Source organism: Ochotona curzoniae, unplaced genomic scaffold (assembly GCF_017591425.1).
Source record: "Ochotona curzoniae isolate NIBS_2020 unplaced genomic scaffold, NIBS_Ocur_1.0 contig_2321, whole genome shotgun sequence".
Taxonomy (NCBI): Eukaryota; Metazoa; Chordata; class Mammalia; order Lagomorpha; family Ochotonidae; genus Ochotona; species Ochotona curzoniae.
The window spans coordinates 23,271,589-23,286,782 of NW_024465421.1; the positions used below are offsets into that span (position 1 = coordinate 23,271,589).

At 58.9% G+C, this 15,194-nt stretch overlaps 2 protein-coding genes across 5 annotated transcripts; one reads left to right on the forward strand and one right to left on the reverse strand.

Moving 5' to 3' along the window:
• Positions 1–1,683: 1,683 nt before the first annotated feature.
• On the forward strand, positions 1,684–12,278 carry LOC121151736 (membrane-associated tyrosine- and threonine-specific cdc2-inhibitory kinase). The gene is made up of 8 exons (XM_040973488.1): positions 1,684–1,754; positions 8,514–8,880; positions 9,617–10,110; positions 10,684–10,790; positions 10,881–11,053; positions 11,132–11,289; positions 11,882–11,959; positions 12,034–12,278. Exons 2-8 carry the CDS (start codon positions 8,530–8,532, stop codon positions 12,161–12,163), a joined length of 1,491 nt encoding a protein of 496 aa, XP_040829422.1. The 5' UTR covers positions 1,684–1,754; positions 8,514–8,529; the 3' UTR covers positions 12,164–12,278.
• Positions 12,279–12,338: 60 nt separating this feature from the next.
• On the reverse strand, positions 12,339–15,145 carry LOC121151737 (progestin and adipoQ receptor family member 4). Of its 4 annotated transcripts, XM_040973491.1 has the most exons (4): positions 14,740–15,140; positions 13,528–13,749; positions 13,250–13,419; positions 12,339–13,048 (listed from the first exon to the last, which is right to left on the reverse strand). In XM_040973491.1, exons 1-4 carry the CDS (start codon positions 14,903–14,905, stop codon positions 12,986–12,988), a joined length of 621 nt encoding a protein of 206 aa, XP_040829425.1. In that variant the 5' UTR covers positions 14,906–15,140; the 3' UTR covers positions 12,339–12,985. The 4 variants fall into 4 exon arrangements, with proteins under 4 accessions (XP_040829425.1, XP_040829424.1, XP_040829423.1 ...); XM_040973490.1 differs by having other exon boundaries at positions 12,339–13,419; positions 13,528–13,633; positions 14,741–15,143; XM_040973489.1 differs by having other exon boundaries at positions 12,339–13,419; positions 14,740–15,139.
• Positions 15,146–15,194: the final 49 nt, after the last annotated feature.

Sequence of the window (15,194 nt, forward strand, 5' to 3'; positions counted from 1 at the left end):
TGCCTAAAATGGCACAGCCAGGGTTCACAGCCTCCCAGCTGCTAGAGCACAGGAATTGCTAGGAGCTGCAAGGGCAGGAATTCAGGGCTGGGGACAGCTGGAGGAGCAGCACGGCTCATCAGGCGCCTCTCTGGCAACTGGATCCAAGGCTGGCTCCCAGCCCCCCAGATCCCAGACATGTTTCACGGTGTGCAGGCTGCCTTCCGACCTCTGCTAGCTCCTCCTCCCCCTCCACCCGCAGTCTATTGAACCCACTGACAGTGTGAACAGAGCTCCACAGAGGCACACACAGGAAGTAGGTGGCAGTGGAATAAACGCCTGTCAAATATACGATTCCCCACAAACATCCTTCACACTCCCACACATCCCACACTCTTCCACTCGGGGGCGTCAGGTCCTGGCCTTTCTTATTCTCATTCCGGGGCAGGAGCCCCAGCAGGTGCTTTTGCGGCCACAGGACACGCGGGGGCGCGCGCGGGCCTCGCCGGGACGAGGGGGTGGGCGTCGGGCAGCCGGGTTTGGGGTGAGCGTCCCGCAGCGCCCGGCCACGCTTCCCGGTGGACACGTCTGTGGGCCCTGAGGACGACGGGAGGGGGTCTTATTTCTCACCCAGACAGCGGCTGTGAAAGGTGCAGACCCCTACTGTGAGCCCCCTCCCTCCCCTTCTCACCCCCGGGGCTGCTGTGTCTGAGGAGGAATGCAGCCTGCAGGATGTGGGCCCGGGGCCTGCCTCTACAATGTCCACTGATGGACACGGACCTTCTAGAGACGTGGTGGTGCCCCGGGGAGGCGCTGGGGTCCACTGAGGGTCAAGAGGAAGCACATGGTCAACAGGTGACTTAAGGAACAGGAGGCCGACTGTAATCAGGTGGCAAGGGAACAGGTGAGATGACCCACGTGGCAGGGACCCCTGCCTCCCGGTTAACTGGATAAAAGGAAGGCGCAATCCCCAGCCCGGGGTGCCCTGCTTAGTGCTTTAAGGAGATCATCCTAGGGTCACCAGCCCCATTTATACAGCAAACTAATCCAGAGCTCAGGGAAGCCCAGCGCATTCCAAGGTCGTCAAGTCCGGACGCGAGGTGGAATCCAGCCAAGCGTAAATCTCAAAAATCTCGGAGAACGAGAAGGGCCACCTCAGCGGCGGGCGGGCCAGGCCGCACCCGGGGACACCCTGGGGAAGTGGGCCGCGAGTCCCGCGGGCAGCCCACCGGCGCGGCCTCGCCGGGGTCCCCAGGGCCACAGCGCCTTCCTGCTTCCCCCAAGTGCTGCGCCGCGCTTACGGACAGCCGGACTCAGCCAGCCCGGTCGGAGCTGCGGGTGCCCGCACCGCGGCCCCAGGCCCGCCCGCACCGCACCGGCCGCCACGCCTCCGTCTCGCGCTCGCGCCACGGAGCCGACGCCCACCGGGCCGCGGCGGGGCGCGGGGCGCCTGCGCAGTGGGAGCGCCGGGCGGAGGGAGTGGGGCGGGCGCGCGCGCGCACAGGACGTGAGGGGCGGGGCTCAGCGGACGGGGCGCCTCTGATGGGCTGAGCTGGGCGGGGGGCGGGACGAGAGGCATGTGTGGGCGGGGCCTCGAGGCCGGTTTGGAATTTTTGGCGCGAGCCGGCTCCGCGCGCGCTCACGGGCCGTTCCCCGTCCCGAGAGTCCTCCGCTCGGGCGTCCGGAGCCGTCGACGCGGACGCCTGGGCCCCGGACTGCCCCGCGGCCTCCGCCGACCCGGAATCTGGGACCTCGCTGAAGCCAGGTGAGCCCAGGTGAGCCCCGCGCAGGCCCCGCGGTTCCGGCTGCTGGCGGTTCCGGCCCCTGACAGCCCCTCCCCCGTCAGCCTCACCCACTCGCCTCACGCCCTCTCCTCAGGGCCGGCCCCTCCCCGTCCGCGAGCCCCGGCCGGCCCGGCCTCTCTCTCGTGACCGCTCCCGGGCCGGCTCAGCCTCCCCGAGCGCCTCTGGCGGGAACCCCTTTCCCGGTGACAGCCCGGTGTGCTGACCGAGCCGGCCTGGCAGTGGACGCGGTGCTGAGGAGGGGTCCCGCGGGCGGCTGGGAGGAGCAGGGTCACTCCCTCACCTGCAGTTCTCTTCGGGTGATCGTATCTTCCGCTACATTGTGGCCGCCCGCTAACTGCCTCCGCTCTCCTGCTCGCTTGTTGGGGTCTCGGTGATAACATTCTAACCAGGCAGCAGCCTGCGGCCCCCGCCCCCGGGGCGCCTGTGCCGGGGTCCTCTGGGCTGGGGGCCCCTAGAGCCACGGGCCTGTAGCAGCTGCGAGCTTCTGGGGGAAAGCCAGCAGGGCACAAGGAACATAGGCAACACCGCTATCAAATCCAGTGACGTCTGTATCAGGAGACGCCGCCACTCCTCAGCATCCCATTTCCCGTTTCCTGTTGGAGCCTTGGCTGCTCGGGTGGGTCCCAGCTTCTTTGTCGACGCACCTGGGGAAGCCGCGCACGATGGCCAAGTGCCTGCAGCCCCTGCCCGAGCAGGCGGCCAGAATGGAGTGCCTGTCCTGGCTTCAGCCTGGAAGATGTGTTTATCTCTCCTATTTCTGTCACTCTGCCTTTCAAATAAACAAGTTCATTTTAAACGATTAGACTTAAGAAAAAAGAAACATAGGAATATTTGCGCTAATCAAGAGAAAATGAGTCTGATTCTGCCAAATTAGATTTGCATTGGAATATCTACTTATCCTGGCACCATTTGTTGAAGAAAGTGCTCCTTGCTAGTGAGTTATTTTGGCACCCTTGTTGACAGTGTGGGTTTATTCTGAACCTGCTCCCTTGACCCACACTACTTCTGCCCTTGTGTGAGCATCACTCACTTTTGATTAGAAGAGCATATAGCAGATTCGGAACCAAGAGGTAGGAATCCTCCACCTCCATTCTTTTGGGAATTATTTTGACAATTCTGAATCCTTTGAATTCCCAAGTAAATTTTAGGGTCAGCTTGTCAGGCTCTGCTGTTGCTGGAGAGCATTGTCATGCTGTCCCCAGCAAGTCTTTAGATGGACAATTGTGGAGCGGCTTTCTCTGTAGTTATGTCTTTAGTGTTTTGTTTTTCTTTTTTCTTTTCCCTCTCTTTTTGAAGATTCATTCATTTATTTGAAAGAGAGCAAGACAGACAGGGAGTGCTCCACCATTGCTGGTTCACTCCTCAGATAGCTGTAATGGCCACAGAGGCCAAGGGCCAGGCCAGGAGAAGCCAGGACCTCAGTCTGGTCCCTCACGTCATATGGCGGGGGGCCATCTTCGACTGCTTTTCCTGGGCTTTATCAGGAAGCTGGATTGAAAGCGTAGCAGCCAGGACATAAACAGGCACCACATGGGGCAGGATGGTGGCTTTACCTGCTACACAGCAGCACCAGACCCAGTCTTTTCTCATTTTTTTAAGGTTTTGAAAGTTACAAAGAGACAGGGAAAGACCTTTGATCTGTTGATTCTCTCTCCAAATGGCCACAAAACAGAGGTGGACCAGTCCAAAACCAGGAGCCAGGAGCCACGAGTTTCCTCTGGATCTTCCACATGGGTGCAGTGGACGAAGGATATGGGTCACTTATGCTGTCCCAGTGATCTGGATCCGAATTAGAGTAACGGGGTTTGAACCAGTGCTCATATGGAATGCTGGAGCCACAGGTGAAGGTTTTGGCCAATAACAGTGCCAGCCCCACTCCAGTCTTTAGTTTTCATGGTTTTTGTTGTTGTTTGTTTGTATGCCAGGGCCCGTCTGCCCGTGTGCTGCATTTGCTGTACTACTGACCTAGGTTTATTTTTGTTTTTGCTCCCACTCTGTTCCTTTGCACTGTTATTTGCAAATACGTTTCTGTATACTTTATGCTCAACATCAGTTACCTAATAGTTTTATTTAATAGCTTCTTCAATAAAACATTTATTTATTTATTTGAAAGTTGAGTGACAAGGAGACAGAAAAAAGGGTCTGGCACTTGGCATAGTGGGTTAAGCTATTGCCTGCAACACTGGCATCCCATATAGGCATCAGTTTGTATTCCGACTGCTCTGCTTCCCATCCAGCTCCCTGCTGATGTACCTGCTAAAGCAGCAGAAGATGGTCCAGTTACTTGGGCCCCATTGTCCAAGTGGGGGGCTTCAGTGAAGCGCCTGGCTCCGGCCCAGCCCAGATGTGGCTTTTGTGGCCATTTGGAAGGTGAGCCACCAGATGGTAGGTCTCGCTCTCCCTCCTCCTCTGTGACACTGTCTTCCAAACAAACAAATAAATCCCTTAAAAAGAAAGAAAGGAAGGAACAGATCTTCATCTGTTGGTCCACTTCCCAACTGGCCACAGCAGCTGGGTCTGGGCCGCCTGCTACTGATCCCTCAGCCACTTTACCAGGGGGCTGGATCAGAAGCCGAGCAGCCAGGACTTGATCAACACTGCAATGGGATGCAGGTGTCAGGCTGCAGCTCAGCTTGTTGTACTGCAGCACTGACCTCTAACTACTTTTAAAATGACTTGAAGAAAAATGCATCGGGCCCGGCACAATAGTGTAGCGGTTAAGGTCCTCACCTTGAACCTGCCTGGATCCCATTTGGGTGCCGGTTTGAGCTGCGGCCGCTTGGGTAGTGAGCCATCAGACAGAAGGTCTTCCTCTCTGTATATCTACCGTTCCAATTAAAAATAAAATAAATCTTTTTTAAAAAAAGAAATATGCATCAGTTTTGTTTTTATCATGATCATCTTCACCTTTTTTTTTAATTAATGAATTAATTTCATTGGAAAGGCTGATTTACAGAGAGGAGAGACAGAAAGATCTTCTATCCACAGGTTCACTCCCCAGATGGCCACAGTGGCCAGAGCTGAGCTAATCAGGAGCCAGGAACTTCTGGTTTTCCCATGGGAGTGCAGGAAGATCTTCTGTCCAATGATTCACTCCCCAAGTGACCGCAACTGCTGGTGCTGCACAGATCCAAAAGCCAGGAGCCAGGAGCTTCCTCCAGGTCTCCCACATGGGTGCAGGGTCCCGAGGATTTGGGCCGTCCTCTACTGCTTTCCCAGGCCACAAGCAGGGAGCTGGATGGGAAGTGGAGCTGCCGGGATTAGAACTGGCGCCCATATGGGATCCCGGTGTGTTCACGGCAAGGAATTTAGCCGCTGGGCCACCGTGCCAGACCTGGCTTTTTTTTTTATTATTATTTCTTGATATTCTCTCTCTCTTTTTTAAAAGATTTATTTTACTTACATTTGATAGGTAGAGTTAGAGAGAGAGAGATCTTCCATCTGTCGATTCACTTCCCAATGACTACAGTGGTTGGAACTTCTTCTGGGTCTCCCATGTGGGTGCAGGCACCCACAGACTTGAGCTATCCTCTGTTGCTTTTCCAGGCCACAATCAGGGAGCTGGATCCAAGTGAGGCAGTGAGGAAATGAACCACTGTTCATATGGGATGCGGGCCATGCAAGGCTTAGCTGAGTACACCATGGCGCCAGCCTTGATACTCTCTGTCATTGTGTCTTCCTCTGATTATATTGGTTCTTTTAACTTAGAACAGTTTCTTTGGAGGCTGACACCGTGGTACAGTAGAATAAGCTTCCTCTTGCGGCAGGAGCAGATCAATTCCGGGGCCAGGAGCTGCTTCTCCCATGTGGTGATGGGTCCCAGAGACTTTGGCTGTCCTCTACTTCTGTCCCAGGCCGTTATCAGGGAACTAGATCAGAACTGGAGCAGCTGGGACTCAGTTGCCCATGATGGATGATTACACCACAGGCAGCAGCTTAACCTGTTATGCTGCAATGCCCAACAGAGTGGGAGAGACAGAGAGATATCTTCCATCTTTTGTTTAACTCACCAAATGGTTGCGAAGGCTAGGATTAGGCCCGACTGAAGCCAGGAACCAGCAGCTTCCTCTAGGTCTCACACGTGGGTGCAGAGGCCCAGGCACTAGGACTATGATTGAAGTGGAGCTCTGGGACTTGACTTCCATGGTGCCCATGTGGGATGCCAGTGCAGGCAGCGGCTTTACCCACTACACTGCAGTTCCAGCTCCAGAAGCTGATGCAGAGGAGCGGTGCAGTCCCTAGTGACAGGTTAGGTGGATCGCAGTGACTTGGCAGTGGGTCCCTTCCTTCCCCTGGAGCTTGTGCTTTGTGTTTGCTTGGTTCGTTGCTGGTGGGATTGCTGTAGTGAAGTTTGTTCCCCCACAGTCATGCCCGCTGCGCCATCAGGCTGCGGTGCATCCCTGGCATGTGCTCTGTCAGCCTGACAGTGGTTTCAGGAGGCCTCTTTGTGATGCTATTCCCTGATCTCGCCCAGCTCTGAAAGCTCTGCCATTGCTGGTTCTCTGTTCTGTCGTCATCATCATCCTCTTCTTCCTTCCTCTCACCTCCACTTCCTCATTTTTGGTTGAAAGACAGAGTTCAAGAGAGAGAAATCTGTCTGCGGCTTTAGTCCTCAAGTTACCAGAACAGCCAGGGTAGTGCCAGGCCAAAGGCAGGAGCCCGGAACTCATCCAGGCTTCCCACCAGGGTGCAGGGCCCTGACCACCCGGCTCATCTTTTGCTGTTTGCCCAGGTGTAATAGCAGGGAGCTGGTTCAGAAATGGAATAACAAATTGGGGCCCATATGGTATGCCAGTGTCTCAGTGGGCAGCTTAATCTGCACAGCAGTGCCAACCCTGCTTTTTTTTTTTTTTAAGATTTATTTATTTTTATTGGAAAGGTGGATATACAGAGAGAAGAAGAGAGAGAGGAAGATCTTCCATCTGATGGTTCACTCCCCAAGTGGGCACAATGGCCAGAGCTCAGACAATCTGAAGCCAGGAGCTCTTCCTGGTCTCCCACGCGGGAGCAGGGTCCCAAGGCTTTGGGTCATCCTCAACTGCTTTCCCAGGCCACAAGCAGGGAGCTGCCGGGATCAGACAGTTTTAAAGATTTATTTTTATTATTTTTTATTGGAAAGGCGGATATACAGAGAGGAGAGACAGAGAGGAAGATCTTCCGTCCGATGATTCACTCCCCAAGTGAGCGCAACGGGCCGATACTATGCCAATCCGAAGCCAGGAGCCTCTTCTGGGTCTCCCACGCGGGTGCAGGGTCCCAAAGCCTTGGGCTGTCCTCGACTGCTTTCCCAGGCCACAGGCAGGGAGCTGGAAGGGAACCGGCGCCCATATGGGATCCCGGGCGTGCAAGGCGAGGACCATTAACCACTTGCGCCACCGCGCTGGGCCCAAACTTCCATTGGTTTTGACAGCACCTTTGAGCTTAAAGTTTCCTACATGAGGTTTAAAATAAAGTCACTTGGGGGTTGGGGAACATTTCAGAGTCCTCTGCGTGAGGTCCACGTCTCAAGCTGTGCTGTGGACCTGGGAGCAAGGCCATGGTGTCCTTGTCTGGGAAGAGCTCTGCCCCCTCGGGTAGAGTGCTCCGTGTGCTAGTGGCCTGTGACCCTCTCTGATGGCCTCTGCCTTTGTGAAACCTCCCTGCTATGGATGAGCCCCACAGGTAAAGCTTTGTGAGTGAGGGGTGTGGAAGCGGCACCCGTCCCAGCTGCCATGTAGAGGTAGAGTGCTGAGAAATGGCTAGAGCTCTCTGAGGTAGACACTCTAACTGGGAGCCAGGCGGAGCCGCAACTGGCCACACCTGTCAACAGGGCCCATGCTAGGATCCTGGGAGGAAGGTGGCAGGTGGCATGGAGCAGGTGACACACTGTTTCCATGTTCTTACCAGGGCTTGGTTGATTTTTCTGTTTCATTATTTTTTAAATTTTATTATTTTCAAGATTGGTTTATTTTTATTGGGAAGGTAGATTTGCAGAGAGGAGATAAGAGAAAGATCTTGCATTTGCTGGTTCACTCCCCAAGCAGCCACAACGGCTAGTGTTGAGCCAATCTGAAGCCAGCAGCCAGGAGCCTCCTCTGGGTCTCCCACGCGGGTGCAGGGTCCCAAGCTGCTGGGATTAGAACCGGCATCCATATGGGATCCCAGTGCATTCAAGGAGGACTTTAGCCACTAGGCCATGCAGCCAGGCCCTATTTATTTATTTAAAAGGCAGAGTTATAAAAAGGGAGACACAGAGAGATATTCCACCGAATAGTTCTCTGCCCAGATGCTCACCTCTAGGGCTGGGCCAGGCTGCAGCCAGGAGCCAGGAACCTCTTCGGGCTCTCCCTCGTGGATGCAGGGACCCAAGCACTTGAGCCGGCCTCTGCTCCTTCCCAGTTGCATTAGCACAGAGCTGGATTAGGAATGGAGCAGTGAGGGCTTGAACCAGGGCTCATATGGATGTTGGCACCACAGGCTGTGGTTTAACTCTTTGTACCCTGTTTTTCTGTGTAAATGTGGCTTTACCTGCTGTGTGTCCTCTGTGCCATGTCCAGAGACTTGATTCTGAGCTTCATTGTCATCTCCCAGGTGGAGATGACGGGTAGCTGGCCCTGCCTTGGCTGGCGTCGTGCAGTGCCCCCAGCCTCTGTTGAAGGCAGAGCAAGCGGGGGTAAAGTGCAGAATTAGCACCTGGTGCAGCTGGAGTGGACACACTGCTCCGCACTCAGCCTCTTCTCTGCTCCCCAGGCTTCCTGCGCTGGCCATGCCTGTGCCCACAGAAGGCACCCCACCGCCCCTCAGCGGCACCCCTGTCCCGGTCCCGGCCTACTTCCGCCATGCTGAACCTGGCTTCTCCCTCAAGAGGCCCGGGGGGCTCAGCCGGAGCCTCCCACCCCGACCCCCCGCCAAGGGCAGCATCCCCGTCAGTCGCATCTTCCCTCTTCGGACCCCGGGCTGGCACCAGCCCCATCCCCGGCGGGTGTCGTTTCGGAATGACGCCTCAGAGACCCTTCAGAGCCCTGGATACGACCCAAGCCGGCCAGAGTCCTTCTTCCAGCAGAGCTTCCAGAGGCTCAGCCGCCTGGGCCACGGCTCCTATGGGGAGGTCTTCAAGGTGAGTGTGGGGCCTACACCTAAAGGACCCTTTGCCTATCTCCCCTCCACAAACTAACAGTGTCCTAGGCAGCATGCCCTCCTCCCCTCCCGCACCTGCCCCTCCTGGGCAGGTCCCTCCAAGCGCTGCCTCACGCACACTGGCCCCTTGTCCAGGGTCTGGCGTGCGCTGTGGCAGCTGCCATCTCCTCTCCCCTGGAGCCAGTGTGCTGTGGTTCTTGGTAAGTCTGCCTGGCCTGGAGCTGGCCCTGAGTGCAGTGTACACTCCACTCAGCCTGGCAGGCTCCAAGGTATCTTCTGGCTTCCATATTTTTTTTCTCAGAAAATACATATTTTTTTTCTCAATATGTTTCAGTCCTTCATATTTTCTTTCTTTTGCACAAGTACCACATGGAGACCCTTTTGTTAGAAGTACAAACAGCACAGTTGCCTGGATCGGTCTGCTTTAGACGTAGCAGCTTTTACCTCCTGAGTGTGCTGCTCGCTGTCCCATGGCCAGCTTTTCTCATGGACAGTACACCCTAGGGCCAGCCTGCTCCTCCGCTGCTGGGTCTCAGCGCCTGTGGACAGAGTTGTGTCCACTTCTGCTGTTACAGTGCTCAGGGGTTTCTAGTATGGATGCCCGCTGTGCGCTCCTGCACTTGAGTGACATCTCAGTAGACTGCCCATTGTCCCCCCAACATGGTCACTCCCGTGTCCCAGCCCCTCCCTCACCTGTGCCACCACCTTCCTTCCAGGTGCGCTCCAAGGAGGATGGCCGGCTCTATGCAGTCAAGCGTTCCATGTCGCCGTTTAGGGGCCCCAAGGACCGGGCCCGCAAGCTGGCTGAGGTGGGCGGCCACGAGAAGGTGGGGCGGCACCCACGCTGCGTGCGGCTGGAGCAGGCCTGGGAGGAAGCTGGCATCTTGTACCTACAGACAGAGCTGTGTGGGCCCAGCCTGCAGCAGCACTGTGAAGCCTGGGGCACCAGCCTGCCCGAGGCCCAGGTCTGGGGCTACTTGCGGGATACCCTGCTTGCCCTGGCCCACCTGCACAGCCAAGGCCTGGTCCACCTTGATGTCAAGCCTGCCAACATCTTCCTGGGGCCTCGGGGCCGATGCAAGCTGGGTGACTTTGGGCTGCTGGTGGAGCTGGGTGCCATCGGGGCTGGTGAGGCCCAAGAGGGAGACCCTCGCTACATGGCCCCCGAGCTGCTGCAGGGCTCCTGTGGAACAGCAGCCGACATCTTCAGGTGAGGGGCAGGCAGGGGTGTGGCAGGCTTGGAGGTGCCTTCTGGAGGTGATCGAAAGAGAACGCTCCCTGGGAGGGAAGCCCCGTTCTGGACAAGGCCAAGAGGATGCCCTCAGGTCTAAGGGTTGCCTGCCCCGACCCCAGTCGGGGGACTTCCCAGGCCGTGCTGCCCGTGAGAGTGAACCCTGGTGACTGCACACAGAGCAGCTTCTGGCAGCATAAAGGGACCATTGCCATTGCAGGAGGGAGTTGCCCCAGGTTAGAAGTTGGCAGGTCCCACTGGCCGTATAGCTAAACCACCACTATCCTGCCTCTCACACTCCCATCTGGCCACCTCTGTACAGGGTGAGTGAGGCACAGGGAGAACTCGCCTCAGCAGTCTGCATGCTATTCTCTGTGGGATCTATACTCCATAATGGGGTTCCAGGCCTGATGGGGCCCAGTCCATCTCCTACACCCCCTTGCTTGCAGTGGAACATAGCAGTCCCCTGCCACCCACCGGGGCAGTCTGAGATTGGGTCTGTGTCCCAGGACCAACCCTACTCATTTCCATCCCTACTTTGCCCTCTCCTAGTCTGGGTCTTACCGTCTTGGAAGTGGCATGCAACATGGAACTGCCCCATGGTGGAGAGGGCTGGCAGCAGCTGCGCCAGGGCTACCTGCCACCTGAGTTCACTGCCGGTGAGTGGGGGTGGGCCGCTACAGTGGAGGTATTGTGGGCTCAGAGCCATCAATGTCTGGGGTGCTGACATCGCCCCACCTCATTGGCAGGTCTGTCCCCCGAGCTCCGTTCTGTCCTCATCATGATGCTGGAACCTGACCCCCAGTTGCGTGCCACAGCTGAGGCCCTGCTGGCCCTGCCCATGCTGAGACCGCCACGTCCCTGGAGTATCCTGTGGTTCATGGCTGCAGAAGCCCTGAGTCATGGATGGGCCCTGTGGCAGGTAAGCCCCCTCTAGAGTCTGGTGGCTGCACCCACTCCCGACCGGGACCACCAACCCCTGAGATTCCTCTCCCCACAGGCTCTGCTTGCCCTGCTGTGTTGGCTCTGGCATGGGTTGGCTCACCCTGCCAGCTGGCTGCAGCCCCCAGGCCCACCAGCCACCCCTCCTGGCTCACCGCCCTGCAGCCTGCTCCTGGACGGCAGTCTCTCCAGCAACTGGGATGAGGACAGTCTACGGTGAGAGAGGAGGGTGGCAGGGTGCAGTGACAGCTCCACTGTTTGTCACGCCCCAGGGATGAGTGGTGAAAGAGGCTCTCCCACCAAGCCCAGCCCCTTCTCACAGCCTGGGAGACAGCTGAGGCAGGAGGGAACACAGGTCGGGGAGTGGACCAGTGGCTGTACATAGCACAGACTGGCACTTGGGGCACTGTCCCTCTGCTCCCACCTTGGCAGCATCTGCCAAGGTCCAGGGACACAAGGTTTTATCCCTTCCATAGGTGGGAGAGGCTCCCCACGGAGCCCTGGAGTCCCCTCCCTAAGTCTTCCTGGGAGCCAGTGGGAGATGGTAATCTGTACTCCCCAGCTTTGGGGAACAAATGGGAAGCACCAGGAAAGCTTCATTTATTGCGTTTGCTTGTGCCTGCCCAGTGCCCACCCAGTGCCGGGGCTGAGGTGGCCTCTGAGTGTGGTTGGGTAGAAAGACTTGTAAGCTGTTGGAGTGCACCATGTTTTATTTCGCCCCGCGAGGTGGGAGCCTGGACCATCCCTGGGGCAGAGCTGCCCCTGCCCTGCACTCCTCAGCCCTCAGCTTTTCTTGCCCCTTCTACAGGCTGGCACGCTCCCCAGAGGCCACCCTGGCTCGGGCTGTGGGGAGTACTTCCACTCCCCGCAGCAGGTACCCACCCAGGTGAGCAGACCCAGGGGCAGGGGTAGGGGTGTGGCTGGCTTGGGGTCCTGAGTGTCAGCTTTCTTCCCCCTCAGGGACGCCCTGGACCTAAGTGACATCGACTCAGAGCCACCTCGGGGTTCTTTCCCTTCCTTTGAGCCTCGAAATCTCCTCAGCCTGTTTGAGGACTCACTAGACCCCACCTGGACCTCGGGCCCAGCCTAGCTGCTTTTAATATTTTGTCCCCTTTTCTTCTCATTCCCTAGAAAGTGGGGCCCCTCTGGGGACTCCCATGGGTGCCCTCTGCCTGGCCGTGTGTAATAAAAGGTATCTGAACCTTGGGAGTGCTTGTGGGTATGCCACATGGCACTGCTGCCTGGGTCTCAGGTCTGAGGCTGCTCCTGCTGCAGAAGCCAGGGCCTCAGCCTGGAGCCTTCCCGCTTGTGGAGCAGATGCAGTGGGCAGCTTGTGCTGTCCACATGGCATTCAAGACACAGGGCAGACTCTTCGTCTAGATGGGCCTCCCTGGCTACTCCCTGTGCATCTGCGGCAGCTGCCTGGCAGAAGCAGCCACCCTTGAGCCACTTTGTCCACTGGACAGAAATGCCAACACCCACTTGCTGCTGGATGAGGGGGCTGGTCCTGCTACCCAAAACCCTCACTATCCTGGACAGGAGGGAGGTGGAGCGAGCCAGCTGCTGAGAGGGCGGACATGTGGGGGCAGAAATGTGTGAGTCAGGAAGCGTGGCCTGGGGGCTGGCCCAAGCACCGAGAGAGGCCTTGTGGGAGGGTCAGGACAGGTGATGGCTCCAGGCTGGCAGGACTCCCAACAGACACAGCAAGAAGTGCCCCAGTTGGTCTGGTTGAGTCCTCACAGGACCCAGACAGGGAGCAGAAGCCAGAGCTCCAAGACAAGGGTGGGGGGCATGGTCAGTCCACAGAGATGGATGGAGGGGCAGCTACTCCGAGGAGGAAGTCTGTACCAAGGAGCCAGCCCCTTGACGTCAGCAGGAGGAAGCACGGCATTGGCTCCTAGGGGCAGGCAGCTCAGTCTGGTGGGCAGGCGTGGTGGGCGGCCCAGAGCAGGTCGGGCACCACCCCGGCGTGCAGCTGCAGGATGGATCCCACGCTGAGCAGATGCATGATCTGGTGCGAGTTGCCCCAGTAGTCGAAACGCCCAGGTCCCCAGCGCTCTGGCAGACGGGCGACGTTCACCAGCCCGCCGAGCAGTGCCAGTGCGTCCATGCGCAGGTAGCAGGGCAAGGAGCCTGGAGCCCCTGAGCCCAGCCCCAGTCCGCGGGCCCCAAACACCAGCAGGCGTGCACCTGCTTGCCAACCAAAGGCCCGGAGCCTGGCAGTGGTGGAGGGGGCGGTGAGAGCCCTCCAGCCAGCCACTCCTGAAAGCACAGTGTAGCCCACCAGGGCAGCTGGGCGCAGCCAGGGCCTGCAGGCCAGGGTACAGTGGATGATGGGCAGGGCCCCTGCATGGGGAGACAGAGCGTGTTAGTCTGGGGGTCTGCCCATCCTCCCTCCCAGAGTTCACCCCGGCTCGCCCTCCTCAGCTCCCACCCACCAGGACCCTGACTCACCGAGGGTGTTGACAAGGCAGACCCCACACATGTCCAGGGCGAGGAGTCGGGCATACACAGAGCTGCCCCCTTGGTGGCACATGAAGAGGTGATAGAGCACAGAGCCCGCAGGGGGTGCCAGGCAGGCCACGCAGTGTGTGCCCCCCAGCCAGCCATCCTTGCCCAGCTGTCCCCAGGGCATGGTCATCGGCACCAGCACCAGGAAGCCCAGCAGGGCCAGCCCTGGGGGAAGGAGACAGGTGTCCATGAGTGTCAGCGTGGAGGGCACAACACAAGGCTGTCCTGCCAGTGTCACTGGTCACCTCATCAGGGCAACCACTGTCACTACTGGTGAGCACATGGGCTGGGAGAGGCCATGTGACTGCCTGGGTGAACCCTGTGAGCCAGCGGAGGACAGTCCACAGCCTGACCTCTCAAGCTGCAGGCAGGGGGTCCCCATCTGGCCTGCCAGGCCCACGTCTGGCCACACAAAACTAAGAACGAGGACACAGCGGTGATGAGCAGCCCCAGTTACTGAGCTTGCCCCTCAGCCCAGACAAAGGGAGGCCTGGCCTGATCTTCAGAAAGGGGTGAGGTGGCACTCACGAAGGAGTTGAATGGACCAGGCACCTGCCCCAGCACGGACAAGAGTGAAAGGGGGTCCCGCTGCCTATCCTGGCGAGGCCACCAGCTCACACTAACGTCAGCCCCACCTGGCTCAGGGCCCCTCTGGCCGGGGCAGCTCAAGGGCAGGCAGGGCTCTGTCAGCGGAGCTCAGCCGCAGAGGAGGGGCCGGGCGCCCTGGCGGGGAGGAAGGAGCTGCCAGGGCGGAGCCCCAGGGCAGAACTGCCAGGAACTGGGCAGTGGGAGACGGCTGCCCACGGACCCTTCCTCCTCGCAGCCACCACCCATCTCCGGGACGGTTGCTGGCAAGGAAGGGTGCCCAGGACGCTGGTGCCATGAGGGGGCGGGAGATCAGGCTTCTCGCCCCTCCCGGGGGTGAGAAGGGATTACGAGGGCTCAGCCCCTTCTCTGCCTCCCTCCTGCCCGGGCGCCCCGCTGGGAAGGCGGAAGCTGCGGGGCGGTCTGGGACAATGGCAGCTTTGTCACCGCGGCTTCGGGCCGCAGCGGGCCGGTCCCGGGACCCAGCGTCGGGCGCTCCCAGCCTTTAGGCCCGGCATGACACCGCCAAGGAAAGCTCGGTGCGGGATGCGTGGTGGGGCTGCGGCTCACCGTGCGTGTAGATGTTGCCCAGCTCGTTGTGCAGATAGAAGAGGCTGCGCAGGCAGTCGGAGCCGCTGCTGGCCGGCCGATACCCGGTCAGCACGAACTTATTGAACTGCAGGTGGGGCGGCGAGCTGGCCCAGTCCAGCAGGCGAGGCCCAGTCAGGAACGCCATGGCCCAGCGCAGCGCGGGTGGCCCGCACTCCTGCTACCCACAGCCGCGGCTTCCGTGGGGGCCTAGGGCCTAGGGCAGCATGACGGCCCGCCGCCCCGCACAGGACAGCTGCGCGCCGTGGTCGGGGGTCCTGGGCCGCGCCCCTCCTTCCGCGCGCAGGCGCGAGCCTGACGCCCCCACGCCGGGGAGGGAGCAGGGGACGCGCGGGCTTGCCGGGCGCAGTGCAGCGGGCTCCACCGGGGCTGGAGCGCGGCAGCGGGCACCGCGGAGACGGCTGGTCGTCCTGCGG

Coding starts and splice junctions, on each gene's coding strand:
- LOC121151736 (XM_040973488.1), top strand. CDS start 8,530: ATGCCTGTGCCCACAGAAGGCACCCCACCGCCCCTCAGCGGCACCCCT. Junction 10,111..10,683: donor ACAGCAGCCGACATCTTCAG/GTGAGGGGCAGG, acceptor GCCCTCTCCTAG/TCTGGGTCTTACCGTCTTGG. Junction 11,290..11,881: donor TGGGATGAGGACAGTCTACG/GTGAGAGAGGAG, acceptor CCCCTTCTACAG/GCTGGCACGCTCCCCAGAGG.
- LOC121151737 (XM_040973489.1), bottom strand. CDS start 14,905: ATGGCGTTCCTGACTGGGCCTCGCCTGCTGGACTGGGCCAGCTCGCCG. Junction 13,750..14,739: donor GGGCAACATCTACACGCACG/GTGAGCCGCAGC, acceptor TCCTTCCCCCAG/GGCTGGCCCTGCTGGGCTTC. Junction 13,420..13,527: donor CTGCCTTGTCAACACCCTCG/GTGAGTCAGGGT, acceptor CTCCCCATGCAG/GGGCCCTGCCCATCATCCAC.